This window comes from Eublepharis macularius, chromosome 1 (assembly GCF_028583425.1).
Source record: "Eublepharis macularius isolate TG4126 chromosome 1, MPM_Emac_v1.0, whole genome shotgun sequence".
Taxonomy (NCBI): domain Eukaryota; kingdom Metazoa; phylum Chordata; class Lepidosauria; order Squamata; family Eublepharidae; genus Eublepharis; species Eublepharis macularius.
Window position 1 is genome coordinate 21,523,070 of NC_072790.1, and position 15,676 is coordinate 21,538,745.

The 15,676-nt window shown below is 43.3% G+C and overlaps 1 protein-coding gene across 1 annotated transcript in view; it reads left to right on the top strand.

Annotated features, from left to right (window-relative positions):
* The window catches only part of TFAP2D (transcription factor AP-2 delta), a 53,078-nt gene that overhangs the window by 27,370 nt on the left and 10,032 nt on the right, over positions 1 to 15,676 (top strand). Inside the window, exons 4-6 of the mRNA XM_054996886.1 lie at positions 1,269 to 1,434; positions 3,102 to 3,220; positions 13,055 to 13,196. Of these exons, the coding sequence (XP_054852861.1) occupies positions 1,269 to 1,434; positions 3,102 to 3,220; positions 13,055 to 13,196 (427 nt within the window). The remainder of the gene's footprint in view (positions 1 to 1,268; positions 1,435 to 3,101; positions 3,221 to 13,054; positions 13,197 to 15,676) is intronic.

The following is a 15,676-nucleotide window of genomic DNA, read 5'->3' on the forward strand; positions in this document are numbered from 1 at the left end:
GCAGGAATCCTCTGAAAAGACGCAATTCCATAAATTATAAAATAGCAGTACAAAAGTGGTGTGATTCTGCAACAGTGGCACAAGCATGAAATCCTGTTTCTCAAGAAGTCCATTTCTCACCACTGTCCTTATCACTCTCAATGACAGGTGCATTGGTAGCCCAGCACATGCAGGTTCTATGAGCCTGAAAATCTTATTGTGTTTCCAAAGAAGAAATCTGCGAGCACCTTCTCCCACCCGTGCATCATCAATGATTGACAGTGCATTTGCCAGCAGAGTTCTACCCTCCTAAGACTTCCGTGACCTAAGAAGCTTGTAACTCTGCTTAGGATTGCACTGACAGTCCTTTAACTAGTCAATGGGGCTGGATGCAGCTCATCGATCACAAATGTTCCTGGCTGTAAACTTGTAAATTTTCAAATAAAAGTTAAAAAACAAACAAACAAACAAATGTTCCTGGCTTGAAAGAATTAATAAATGCATGCACTGGCATCCCCATTTTCACTTCCTCGGTCCACTCCTTCTCCCCAGCTCAACTTTGGCAAAGGTTGTCATCTCAGGAAAGTAATCTTTAATAGCATTTATGATCAAACAAAAAAGAAGGAAGGAAGACTCTCTAAACCAAAACGTAAGAAGGTTTCTATTTTTTTTCCAAACCTGCAGTTCTTAAATCTGTTTTTCAGTGTGACAAAAGTAATAAAGGCATAATTAAATATTATAGTATCGGAGAGACAAATGTCCACCTCCTGTAATTCAATAGATTGAGGACCTTAAAACCTTTTCAATATTTGAACGTATGGCATATAGATGACAATTATGCATGGATTTATTTTTAGATATTTGGCAACTTTTTACAGATGCATATGTGTAGATAGCTTAGGCAAGCCTGATCTCATCAGATCTTGGAAGCTGGGTTGGGCTAATAAGTGGACGGGAGACTGCCATAAAAGACTAGGCTTGCTATGCGGTGGTAGAAAATGGCAAACCAGCTTTGTTAGTCTGTTGCCTTGAAAACCCCAACAGAGGTCGCCGTAAGTCAGCCATGACTTGACAGCACTTTCCACCACCACATGTGTACATCTCTCATTATTGTTGCTATATTTTTTATTTTGTATAAAGTTTGTTGGAATTTAAACAGAAACATAAAAAATAGAAATAAACTTGAGGCATTCCCCCAATTGAGCTCCGAAGATATTTCAGTCTCAAACTCTTGAGTTCCTTTCTTAATATATAGCTAGTCTCTCTCTCTCTCTCTCTCTCTCTCTTAGGTGGTACATGTGTCGTTAACCCCACCGATCTCTTTTGCTCAGTTCCTGGCCGCTTATCTCTGCTCAGCTCGACTTCGAAATATAAAGTGACAATTGCAGAAGTGAAGAGACGCTTGTCCCCACCAGAATGCCTCAATGCCTCTCTCTTGGGGGGGATTTTGAGAAGGTAAGACAAATCAAAGCACAACCATCTGAGAGGTCCTTTGGTGGGATCTTATTTCTCTTGTACAGGAGGTAGCAGACAAAGGAGGTAAACAGACAAAATGGCATCCATCCTCAAGGCTAATATGGCACACAGAGGCTGTGGTCACAGGCAGGAAAATGGTGCCCTCTCTGGGATCTGCTGTCTTAGGTTATTGCCTGATACAACCACGGTGAAGCTAACCTCAGTCAGCCCCTCTGACTTCACAGCTAAAATAAATGACTTATTGTACTGTCAATGTAGTAGGACAAGACTGTGAGTGGAGAATGAGAAGATTTCTGGCAGTGTTACCTTTCCAATCCTATCTGGTCCTGGTATATTTAGGACTAGAGTCCAAATAACTGGTTTGCTTTCTCCTTTCCAGAATCTAGGGGGCTGCTATTGTCAGGGGGCTCCCTTTTGAAACCCAGAGGCTGCATTCAGACATCACAATGAACCACTGTTTATGAACAGTACTTGGATCCAATGTCAGTTATATATGATATCAATATGCAGACAGTCCAACAAACCAGGGGTAATGGGTAGTCACCAAGCTGGGAATACAAGATGCTAGGATTTGTTACTGGTTTCTTAACAGCTTGTGGGCAGTTTGTTGTGATGTCTGAATTCACCAAGTATCGTTTATTGAGTAGCAATGCTCCTTGCAGTCATTGGGCCACAGAGCTGGGAAGGGAGGGGCAGAGAGGTGATAAGCAGACAAACTGGGATTTGTTCATGAGCCTGGATGTGTTACTTATGTCTGGTAGACTACTGAGAATTTGCTGCTTAAACTATGGTTTCTCATGGCATCTAAAGGTGGCCATAGGTTCAAGGAGGGGAGAAGGTTCCTTGAACAATGGTATATTTGGGTTAATGTCCCTTCCTGTCTGTGAAGAAAGGTCAAATGCCTAGCCATCCCAGACTTCTCACAAAGCAACTTCCAATGCTGTCCTTCCAAAGCAGAATTACACCTTTCTAAGCCTATTGATGTTAATGTACTTAGAAAGGTGTAATGCTGCATATGATTGCGCTGTTCAGCATTCTCATTTCTCTACTTTGGTTCTGAGAGTTTCCATCGACTGTGAACCTCTTAGATGTCGGTTGGGAATGTGAGGCTTTGGGTAGACACAGGTGTAAGTTTTTTTGAACAGAAAAAATGGGGGAGGAATGGAAAAAAATATTAAAAGTTAAGTTTGCGATGGATCCGAAAAACATGCTAGTAAATATCTTACCAAGCAAAATTACAAAAATACACAGTAAATTATATAAGTAGATGGTGCCAGAGCAAGAGTAATATTTGCAGCAAAATGGCAGGCAAATTTGAAGAAATGGAAGAATAAACTGAATGAATATGTGACGATGGCAAAATTAACATCTTTTCTACCAATAGACCAATTTTAGAATTTCAAGAAAAATGGAAATAATATGAAGATAGAAAAGATAGAATAAAGGTATTTAAATAGAAGTGTAATATTAAAAAGTAAATTTAAGTGAGTGCTATAATGTATGATTTGATTGTAAAAGATTATAGATGATGAATTTTATGTTTGTATGTTTGTAAAATGAAATAGTAAAACAGCAGCAAAGAAAAAAATGGGAACTGATGATAGATCAAACAAAAGAGGCTTCAGTTTCCGCATTCTCCCACACAGAGCAAAGTCCAAGAACGGGGGCCGTTGCTTGAGAGAGAAGTTAGACCGACTGGGCCTCAACTTGCCTGCAGGGAGGAGGAAAGCGGCAAATGTCACCCTCCTGACATCCTTGGTAGAAGGTAGGACTTGGCATACCGACACGTGACGCTTTCATTATTGCCTTTCCGAACGAGGGCTTTGCGCATCTGCCACACAATTTGACACAAAAGAAAGAGACTTGCTTGTACAAAAAAGCAGTGGTGGAGATGGAAACTGAACCAGATCCAGGTGTTCCGTCCTTCAAGGGAGTAAAAAAAAATGGTGCAACGGGGAGAAAAATTATTTTATTCAGTTATACTGACCCTACATGTTTCACCTCTGGTCTTTCAGGAGGATTTTAGTTGTTTGTTTGTTTGGTGGTGGAGAGTCCCCTCAAGTCATAGGTGACTTATGGCGACCACTGGCGGGGTTTCCATGGCAAGAAATGAACAGAGGTGGTTTGGCTTCTGCAACCCTAGTCTTCCTTAGACAGCTACCATCCAACCAAGGCTGACTCATTACTTACATCATTTCTATCCCATCTTTCTCTACAATGGTGACCCAAAGTAGTTTATACTCTCCTCTCCTCCACTTTATTTTCACAACAATCCTGTGAGGTAGGTTAGACTGTGAGTGTGTGACTTGTCCAAGGTCACCCAGCAGTGTGGAGATTTGAACCTGGGTCAGCTCATTCTCTTTTTTTAATAACAGAGATGCCACACCATGAAAATGCAGCTGTTAACATAGCAGGATGGCTGCTATTCCTGTCCTCAGTCTGCAGAGTAAAATTGGTAGCCTTCCTCCAGCCAACGAAGGCTACCTCCAACTTTAGTTGTTCCACAAGTTGGAGGAAGGTACTACAGGCTTGTGGAAGACTCCTTGCAGGATGACGGAATCCAACCTATGTACATTACAAACTTAGATGGATTCACTATTGTGAATGTTTCACTATGTTTCACTATTGTGGTTTCCCAGAAAGAATATTTGGAACCTTTGTTTGGGAAGGATGCTGAGAATTTGCATCATAGGAAGGCTCCTTTCATCAAAGGAAAGTGCCTCTGCTTGCAGGATAGATTCACAGTAGAGATGAGCACAAACTGGGAAAATGGTGGTTCGTGGTTTGTCGCATTTCACGAACCATGAGCTGGCATGAAATTACCCCGTTCGTGAACTGGTTCATTTGGTTCGTGAATACATCACTTCTAGGGCAGCAGAAGGTCTGCAGAAAGCCCATCCTCCGCATTACCTAGGAAACTGATTGATTGGCGCCAGGATGTCTGCAGTGACAAACTGAAAAATGAACCAAATGAACCAACCTAAAAATCATCGTGGTTCGTATGAAATGCCCTCAAAAAACTGCTGGTTCACAAACCAAAAGACAGCCCGGTTCGTGATGAAATTTGGTTCATATTTCGGTTCGTGCCCACCTCTAATTCACAACATTCTACCCTAGGAGTCTTCCAGTGCCATCCTATTGACTTCAATGGTAATGCAGACAGACCTGGGCCCTTTTTCAGTATGAGTTATGCCCCACCTTCCAATTCTGTTTAACAGCCACACTGAAATGCAACCTTGTGCTCTGAGTCCCACACCCTTTGCTGAAGGTTGAAATCGCCTCAGTGCCTTGTTCGATGTTTGCCCTCCCCATGGAGACACAGACAGCTTGAGCCTACGCTGAGCCAGAGAGACGTTTGTTTTCCTGGCATTGTCTGACAGCTGACCAGGAAAGTGTGTATGATTGGAAAGGACAGATTCTGAGGCTGAGCTAAGACAGAATGCTCTGGAAGGCCCCACTGAAGGGACGTGGCCGCGTACCTTGACAGGCTTCTGCTGGCAGGTGTGAGGAGCAGCGTGAAAATTCTCCTGGGCCTTCCCAGAACTGAGGGATGCTCCTATCTTGAGCGAAAGCCAAAAGTAGGCCTCCAAGGAAGAAGCTGATGTGTCTCTCTCCTACCCTCTCTCCCTTGCCTGCATAATGTTCACCATTTGTGCAGGTTTACTTGGAAAGGCGCACGGAAGGGGAGAAGGAAGGGAAAGCCTTTGCTTTTTCACCCAGAGGAAGAAAGAGGAGAAGGATGTATAAGGATAGAGAGAGAGTGAAGGACAAAGCAAAGCAAACCAAAAAAACCTCTTTTGGTGGGCTTGTTTGTTTCAAATAAGTATGCTCAGTCTCTAAAATGAATGCAGAACACCTAGGAAGTGTCTTTAACCTTCTTCATAGATGCTTTAAGGTAATGGGAGGGATCGTGGCTCAGTGGTAGAGCATCTTCCTGGCATGCAAAAGGTCCTGGGTTCAACCCCCAGCATCTCCAGTTAGAAAGAATCAAGGAGGAGCTGCTGCCAGCTTGAGTAGGCAATACTGACCTTGATAGAACAATAGTCTGATTTAATATAAGGCAACTCCATGTGGTCAATGGTGTGACATTGAACCAATGGGAATGTTATCCCCTTATAAAGCCTCTACACAAAAATATCTACATTTAAACAAATAACATAAGGCAAATTAAAATTATACACCAACTAGCTGTCTTTTGTATTTGGTTCCACGTCAGACCATCAACTAGCTAAGGTCTTTGCAGCTGAATTTAGTAAATAACCAAGGAATGAATGGATTGTATGTTATATTTCCATCTTAGGTTGGAACATGTTGCCCAAATGGTGGCTCTTTTCCCACAGTTCCAGCCGATTACTACTTGGACAGGAGGCCACCAAGGAAGTAGAGAGATGCTGTGCACAGGAAGGCAGTGGCAATCCACTTCTTTGTGTGTCTTGCTAGAAAAACCCTTGAGCGGTCGCCATAAGTAGGCTACACAGTTCACTTTGGAAATTCCACTTTGGTCCGTCCATCCGTCCGTCCTTCATTCTTTCTTTCTTTCTTTTAAGAAATTGTCACCACATAGTTTTTTTCTCTCTAAAGAGAAAAGAAAACAAACAATTCCGCTGATTTTACATTTGTCACAGTTTAAAAATACTTCTATCCTACATTTCCCACTACCAATGGGACAATTTGAGTTAATTTACAGCTTTTAAAATTTATTTATGTTATTTATAGTCTGCCTTTCTCACTGAGACTCAAGAAGAATTACACAGTGCGAGTTAGTACGGTCAGTTTCAAGAATATTTCAGTAAGCAACATAACAGCATCTATAAATGCAAATTTGCAAAGATTTAAAACCAGCAGAAATCTGAAATATTGAAGCAGAGCATTAGCTCTTCTAAGATTGACAGATTAAACAACATAAAACAACTTTAACTAAAACAAGCTTAAGCAAAAGTTACCAGTCAGTAGTCAAAAGAAGCTGCAGCTTGAGAATATGAAAAGTTCCCAAAATATCCAAGATCCAGAGGAGTTAGGCGTGTTAGTTTGTAGTAGCAAAATAGTAAAGAGTCCAGTAGCATCTTTAAGACTAACCAACTTTACTGTAGCATAAGCTTTCGAGAACCACAGCTCTCTTTGTCAAATGCATTTGTCAGATGCATCTGATGAAGAGAACTGTGGTTCTCGAAAGCTTATGCTACAGTAAAGTTGGTTAGTCTTAAAGGTGCTACTGGACTCTTTACTATTCTCCAAAATATCCAAGTGGCTTTGAAAAATAATCAAGATCAAAGTGACTGAAATGTGTTTCGAAAAGCACTGATCTTGACAGCTCCCATTTTCTCAACTTTGTCCTCTGGCAATGCTGCTGTACCATTAAAATAGTCATATGGTTGTACAACGTCTGTCCAGAAGGTGAGGGAGCTAGGACGGGATTGCATTTCACCCTGCCCACACCAATATAGCCTTGTAAATGCAATGTTGACATTGTGGTTTACATTGCTTTTAAAAGACTGTGCCCATATTGGTCCTGTAGTGATACTGGCACATTTCTGGAGAACTGAGCAATACATCTTCTCACCCTCCATGCATCTGATGAAGACAGCTGTGGTTCTCGAAAGCTTATGCTACAAATAAGTTGGTTAGTCTTAAAGGTGCTACTGGACTTTTTACTACTGAGCAATACCTGTGTCAGCAACATGTAACATTTGTCCCATTCAACACAAATGGTGTGCTATCTTTGGATTCATAAGTGGAAAGAGGGGCAGGGACACTTATTAGCAGGGAGCAAGAAATTGGTGCATTTATGTGGCCTTTGGGGAATTTCGAGCCATAGCTGTTCCTTATTGTCAGCCAATGAATATATTGGCTCTGTTGCTTCGTAACAATCCAATGTTGCTGATGGTGGAAAGTACCGTTAAGTTGCAACCGAATAACAGTGACCCACTGTTACTGGCACCAAAAGATTTTTTTTGTTTCCATCTCTTTGAAATTATGTAGAGATTTGCTTCCCTTCAGTGGCTGCATGGCAAGTAAACAAATCTCTTTCCTTAGAATGCAGAGGGACATTTGTCACCAGATCTGTGACTTGTTACTGCACTGCTGCTGAAAATTCAGTTGCATCTCTTATTTTTTACAAGTAAACTCATTTGCTGTGCTTTCAGTGTAGTTTATCACGGGATGTTTTTTGTGAATGAGATAGAGTAGGGAAACTGATGTTGTCGACATGTTTATGGTGGTATTGTTTGATGTTCAATCATCTGGTTGAACTGTGGCTTTTGCTTTGAAGATATATCTATTTGCATGTCCTACTGATTGCCAATATTGACTTGGCATGCCATCTTCTCATGGAATTACCAGACAGATGTTTTAAATCCCCACCATCTATAACTAATGGTGCCTCAGGCTTGTGCTAAACAGGGAGTGTGCAGGGATTCTAAACAGGTAGACTGGGATGTACCATTTTAAACTGTGGGGGAGAAGAGTTCTTAATACTCTTCTATGAAAAAATGCCCTGCGTATGACAAAAGTATTGCAGCAGGGAGAATGGTTCTAGCCCGTCCCTTCACATGCCATGCTGGCTTTTCATTTACAGGAAATTATTCATGGCCTTTGGAAAACGGAATCCCTAAACTGGAGCCTGAAGTGGTACAGTCCGTTCCACCTCAGCATTTTAATCCTTCCTTATACTGAGATAAAGGGAGTGGGGGAACTTAAAGGGGAAGAACTGAGAGAAATACAATTAATTAATACAATTAATTAACCATTAAATGTTGCCTATTAAACCATATATTTATTAGTTTGATATTCAATGTATTTTATTTTACTTACTTCATTTATACCCTGTCTTTCTTCCCACTGTGGGCCCAAAGTGAGTTACATTATTCTCTTTCCTCTTTTTTATCCTCACAACAACCCTGTATGGTTGGAACATGTATGACTGGTCCAAGGTCACCAGTGAGCTTCCATGGCAGAGTGGGGATTCGAACGTGGGTCTCCCAGATCCTAGCCTGACATTTTAACCACTACAATATACTAGCTGCATATTATATTATCTCCTGACTGCATTTGAGGGCATTTGAGGCCAAGGGTGATCCTTTCCTGGGCTATCTCTTTGCAACTCTGACTAAAACACTGAGCTCTCGTTCATCCGTTAGTCAGATACCCTGTGATAATCAGCACAATTCGAAGAAGAATAATGCTCTCGTAGTTCCACTGAAGTCAGAGGGCTTAGAAAGATGTAACTTGGTTTAGGAGTGCCTTCTATTTCTCCCCTTAAACTTTCCTCAATGGAACTATCCCATTAAATGCTGATGACAAAACTGTAAAGTAGATTAGGACAAGAGTCTTTCCCGAAGACTCCTAGTGTGAACTTCATAACTGAGCAAGGAGTTTACCTAGTGTAAGAACAACATTCTAAAACATACACCAGTATTATGCAAGGTTGGAAATAATCTGCTGCAATTTTATGTGTAAATGAGGAGCTATAGCATTTATTTACTTCATTTAAACACTTACATATCAGGATGCAAGAGGAATATATTTACTCCTCAGTCTTGGTTTAGTCTTTAGAATGTTGGAGTCACCTGCAGGAGATCTGACTTCAGATTCCCACTCCGCTATGCAGATCACTGAAAGATCTTGGACTGGTCAATCGGTCCCACCTACCTCACAGGGTTGTTGTGAGAGGGAAACAGGGAAGCCGTAACTATGCACGTAGCCCAGATCCCCATAGAGGAAGGATGGAATTAAAATGTATAGAATGTATAAACGCCTCAACAACAATGTGATTCTTAGCCTCACCTCCAGGGTTTACTTAGATGCTGCATCCAATGAACAAAAACAACAACATTAACATTCGATTTATATACCGCCCTTCAGGACGACTTAACATCCACTCAGAGTGGTTTACGAAGTACGCTATTGTTATCCCCACAACAAAACACCCTGTGAGGTGGGCGGGGCTGAGAGAGCTCCTAGAGGCTGTGACTGACCCCAGGTCACCCAGCTGGCTTCAAGTGGAGGAGTGGGGAGTCAAACCCGGTTCTCCAGATTAGAGTCCCGTGCTCTTAACCACGACACCAAACTGAATAGCTCAGTCCTATTTAATAGACCATATCTTTTGAAAGCCATTGCTTGCAGCAGCGGTTCCTAAACTTTTCAGTATGGTGACCCACAAGTCCAAATTTACTTTGTATGTGATCCATCCGGGGCTGGTCCAAGAGATTGAGAAGGAGCAGGGGACAGGTGGTGCAAAGCTGAGGAGATCCAGGGAGACAGCAGATGCTGGCAAAGGGTGGGGGCAAGTGGCTCAGTGCAGTACATCTCCCACAGCAGGTAGAGGGCAGTGAGATATTTCAGGGGGCTGAACAAGAGGTTGGACTGCTGAAGAGGCAGTGCCAAGACACAGCCGGAGTTCACACTCACCTCCTTTTTCTCCTCTCATTTTCCCATGTGCTAAACAGTTCCCATTTACTCTCCAGCCTCCCTCCTCCTCATTCCCGCTACTAATGTAAAGTTACAAGTTGCCAGACAGCTTTCTTCCCCTTCATTATTGTCGCAAAGGGGGAGGGAGTGGCAAGAAAGAGAGAAGCTGGCATGGAAGAAGAGGAGAGAAAGAGGAGGGTGCAAAGGGCAGGAGCTGCCATTAGGGATGGCAGGTCTGTGACCTACTCTCAGAGGCGTCGGGGAACATTGGCTTACAGCACGCAGACTTTTCGGGTGGGAAGCTTTGGAGAATTGCTGTGAAGTTCATATGCCCTGCGAGTATTTTTGCTGATCCCTCGGCTACTCATTTAAGACAAGCTTCCATGTTAATTAAACAGTGGAAACTCACACAATCAATAAGCATGGGTAAGAAAGAGGTGAACAATCCTTACATGCACATAAAACACTCAAGGAATCAGACGCCAGGGGAGGAATGATAAATGTGTATACACAATATTAGCTGTTGAAAGCTATATACAGACCATCACTTGGGAGAGATTTGGAGATGGTGCAGCAAATGCAGGAAGCTAGCGCTGTATGTAGGGTTGCCAACAGGCCTGGGAAAAAATGTCCTGCTTCTTTAACAGAGGCTTAATATGTGAAAATGGACAGCAAAGGATTTCATGGCATGGAAGTAAATAATATCCCTGTAAGTCTATATTGCCCAGGCAAGCCTGATTTCATCAGATCTTGGAAGCTAAGCAGGGTTGGCTTTGCTTAGTAACTGGATGGGAGATCTCCAAGAAAGACCAGGGTTGCAGAGGTAGGCAATGGCAAGCCACCCCTGTTAGGCACTTGCCTTGAAAACTCCAGCAGGGATTGCCATACGTAAACTATGACCTGAGGGCAGTTTCCACGACCATCAAGCCTCTCTTAAAGGGACAGATGTTTTTTCTCCAGCTGGTGGGCAATCCTAACTGCCTGTCCCCTGTACCTTCATTTATTTGTCTACGTATCTAACTTTGATCTCATTGTCTGATCAAACCAGCTCTTCAGTCTTCCACAGAACTGAAAGCTATTCTGGAATACTCGAAATAAGTCTATTACCCACAGGGCACAGCAGAGACATTAATTTTGGTGTGAGAGTAATTGCACACACAGTCTCACGCACACATTCACAACTATGTCCATGGGATGGTCATTATAACAAACTGAATCAACAACCTACATAGTGTAGGGGTGAGAGTGACAAACTAGGATCTGGGAGACCCAGATTCGAATCCCTGCTCTGCCATGGAAGATTGCTGGGTGACCTTGGGCCAGTCCCATCCTCTCAGCCTAACCTACCACACAGGATTGTTGTGAAGACAAATAGAAGAGAGGAGAGAGATGTAAGATGCTTTGGGTCTCTACTGGGGAGAAAGGTGGGGCATAAATGGAGTAAATAAACACTGTTTGAAAATTAAGACAGCACATACTATATACATGTGCTCTCTAAGTGTACATGTAGCCTTTTGAAAGGAAAAAACATTACATTTCCCCCTTTTAACTAATAGTGAACTTGTTTTAAAAGAACAGCTAAAGGATCCACACTTGACTGGGACAGGAAGTGACTCTGATTCAATGTAGTTAATTTCGTGTTTTTCCTTGGAGGCTAAGTGGGGGTCGGCACTGATTAGTACTTGGATGGGAGAGTACTAAAGGTCACTATGGAGAGGCAGGCAATGGGAAACCTTAAAAACCCTCAGGGATTGCCATAAATTGGCTATGACTTGATGGCACTTTCCACCCCCACCTCCAAGCAAGGTATTCCCACAATTTGCTGGGCTCGCACTACAACCATCCAGATCCAAGCGAAGCTCCTATGGCAGCACCACAAGGGCTTGGCTTGAACAGAGCTAGTGGCAATGCAGTCCCAGGCCAGGAAGCAGTGCCAGCCACCTCCCTGTTGCTGGTGAGTGGGAAGGAGCTGAGCTGACACCATGCATCAGCAAGCCACTCGTGACACTGCACCGAGCAGTCATTAGGGTTCCTTGCCTGGAGAACCGTCTGGGATTGCAGGCGCATTGTGAACCAATGGAAGGATGAAGGTAAAGGTAAACCACCCCTGTGCAAGCACCGAGTCATTACTAACCTATGGGGGGACATCGCATCATGATGTTTTCTTGGCAGACTTTTTATGGGGTGGTTTGCCATTGCCTTCCCCAGTCCTCTACACTTTACCCCCAGGGAACTGGGTACTCATTTTACTGACCTCGGAAGGATGGAAGGCTGAGTCAACCTTGAGCCAGGATCGAACTCAGGTCGTGAGCAGAGCTTGGGCTGCAGTACTGCTGCTTACCACTCTGCACCATGGGGCTGATCCTGGAAGGATGAAATGAGATGGTAAATTCACTTTCCACCTTCATCCCCATTCCATTTGGGAACCTGAGATGCACAAATTTTTAGCAGCTTTCCCTTTTTTTCACACACCCGCATCTAGTGAGGGAAAGTGGATGAACATAACGCTTTGGGCATGTGTGGTTTTGATCTCTTTGTGCCCCAGATCAATAGTTAAATTCCAATCAGAATCCTGCCACAAATGGTCTAATAAAGAGACCATTGGAAACCAAGCATCAGGAGAACATGAAAATGCTTTCTAATCTCTTTCTCTCTTTTAATATAATTTTTAAATTTTTAAATAACTGATACAGAAAAAAAGAGAAAAGGTAGAAATTTAAAACTTTAAAGAAAATTGAAGGTACACATTACAAGGACTATCGTACTGCAATAAACATATAACCTTTAAAATGCAATTTCCAGTTATATCACATGTTCATGCTCAAAAATATGTTCTCTTTCCATCTTAAAAGAGCATTGTGTTTTCATGGACTTCCTGAAATGTCTCTTGAAGGACTGGAGACCTCTAAGTTCAACATGAGCTCAGTGGTGGGAGAGAGGAATAAGCCAACCCCCACCTCTATCAATCGGTGAAAATTTACTATGGGAATAACTCAATTCTCAGCCTGAAATGGCATTCCGTGGGCACAGTTTGGGGGGCAGGTAGATACTCCCCTAGGCAGGTTCCCTTTACCATCTGGATATTGTTGGTAAATTGATATGTTGCCACTTGTACATTATATGTAGCATACCCAGTACAATAGGCTGCATGTAAGATGACTTCACTGGGCTTTTCGTGTGTTTCTGATCAAAGGGGAAGCTCTCCATTTGGCCAGAGATTTTGGCTACACCTGTGAAACGGAATTCCCAGCTAAGGCAGTTGGGGAACATCTCGCCAGACAGCACATGGAACAGAAGGAGCAGACAGCCCGGAAGAAGATGATCCTAGCAACAAAGTAAGTGCAAATCCAGGTTATTATATTCCCCTTTGGAAAAGGGACATCAGGCCATTCCCAGACCTCCAACCCCATTCTGAGTGCCAAGGCTTCACTCCAGGTTATGTAAATGCATTACATGCCAAGTTTGGAAGCCAGTTGCACCCCAAACTGGTAATGGTCTACTTGTGTGAGCAGTGCAACACTGCAGCTGTGAAACCACACAAGATCTTAGTCTACCCAGCAGCATTTGCAAGCTACTATTTCCCCCTTCTGGTAGCCAGTCTTGAGATGCATTCTGTTTTCTCACCAGACAACAGGAGCAGCCATTTCAAAGTTATGCAACACCCATGAACAGAGTTTGTTTGCACCAGTTGACTGCTGAGGGGTGGCCACTGGGGCAATGAATCAGGGATAGCTATTTTAAAAAAATTATGTTACTATTGCCCTCTGCTGGATGGAATTAGAATCACTCAGCTATATCTGTATGGCCAGTTGTTTCCTTATCATTCAAGAGACAGAGTGTTGTGTTTTCATGGGCAAGAAAGATCTGTACTGTTTTGAAGGACTATACTCTCCAGGTGTGGAGTTACTCCTGCAAAAGTTTCCCTGAATTCCATATATGTGCAGATGTGTAACATGAACACCTTGTGAACATTATAAGATTGCCTAGTCACACCATACAAGTATAAGGTGCTGTTAAGTTGCTGTTAACTAATGGTGACTCCATAGAGTTTTCGAGGAAAGAGACAAACAGAGACGGTTTGCATTGCCTTAATCTGCACAGAGACTCTAGATCTCCTTGGTGGTCTCCCATCCAAGTGCTAACCAGAGCCCACTCTGCTTAGCTTCTGAGATCTGAAGAGATTGGACTAGCCTGGACCAACCAGCTCAGGATTCATCCGGCTCAATGTTATCTCCTCTGACTGGCAGCAGCTCTCCGTGTCTCAAGAAGAGAAAGATCATTCCTAGCCCTGCTATCTGAGATAGCTTCTAGTTGGAAGTGGCAGGATCGGAACCTGGAACCTTCTGCATGCCTAAGTAGAGGCGTAAGTCTGCACTCTGCCATCATGGGCCTCACAGCAGGGTATATGGTGCCGTTTCATTTAACTCTTCTCACCATCCTATGAAGGGAAAAAAGAACCGAGGCAATGAGGATCCAACCCTCCTCCAAGGAACCTCCCTGCAGCCAAGGGAAAAGTTGGAAGGCTCCTTAGGTTCGGTGGAGGGAGAGGGTAGGGGTTGGATCCACCCCCATGGACCCTTGTCAAATCCGTACAAGGTAAGTGTTGCAGAGTGGCGTAGTGGGTGCAGCAGAGCTCGTGTGTGTGAGTGCATAGTAAGTGCAGAGGAACAAACTTCCATACGGAGCCCGGTTTAAGTTTTAGAAAAGAAACACATGCCCTTTATTTAAGGAACTCCACTGATGAGAGGAAAGAGTAGAAATAGCATTCTAATCTAGCTATCTAGTCTGTGATGCCGAGAGATGCGGGATGGTTGTCCTGCACTCAGGGCTCAAAGATAGAGGGGAGGGAGAGAGAGGTACAAGGCAGAAGGAAGGAAGGAAGGAAGGAAGTCCCGAGAATGCCAATCTACATTTCAAAGAACAGCAGAAAGGAGGGATGCACAAGCGCTGGCCCTTCTGTCTCTCTGACTCTATTGTGTCCCCCTCTGTAACCTGAAACTAAGGGACAAGGTCAACTCCTTTTCGTCTTACAGTAAAACTAGTTCTGGACCAGTATCTGAGAGACCCAGGTTCCAAGATCCATTGTTCTATGAAAACATGCTGGGTGACCGTGAGCCAATCATCTCCTCTCTCTGACTTACCACACAGGAGTGTTGTTGTGAGGATAACACTGATGAAGGGGGAACCAGGCATGCCTTCCTGAACTTCTCGGAAGAAGGGCAGAATAAAAACTAAGTAGATGGATAGATGGAAATTAACATGTCTGCCATTGTTCAGCATGAGGCCATGGAGAAGGCATTTAACCCTTCCAGCCCTGCAATGGGCCGTATTTGGAATATTCCCACCCCATCTGTTTCCAGGCCATGCTGTACATATTGAAGCAGGAATGAATGTCTCTGCAAAACAGCAAAGATCCTTTCAGCTTTCCAGATTCCTCCCTGAATTTCTTTTTGACATTCTCAATGGTGGTGACGCGAAGCACAGAGATGAGATTCGGGTGACCGCAAATATCTTCAACTGTATCAAAGGCTTCCATGAAAGTAGAGCCGTCTGATCCCCTGAAAAGGAAAATTTCTTTCCTACTTGATGCTTAACCCCTCTTCAAAGAATCCCCTTTGGCTATACCAGCATGCAGTGGTCCAAAAATCACACAACTGACTTAATACGGAAGGAAAGAAACCACCACTTTTGCAAGGCTGCACACAGGAGCTCGCAATCAGAAGTTCTGAAATGCACAAACAGACCAGAGGCAAATAGTCCCCTCTGTGCCCTTCCCCTTCCCCAAGGGGCCATGAAGAACTGTTACTCTCCTGGG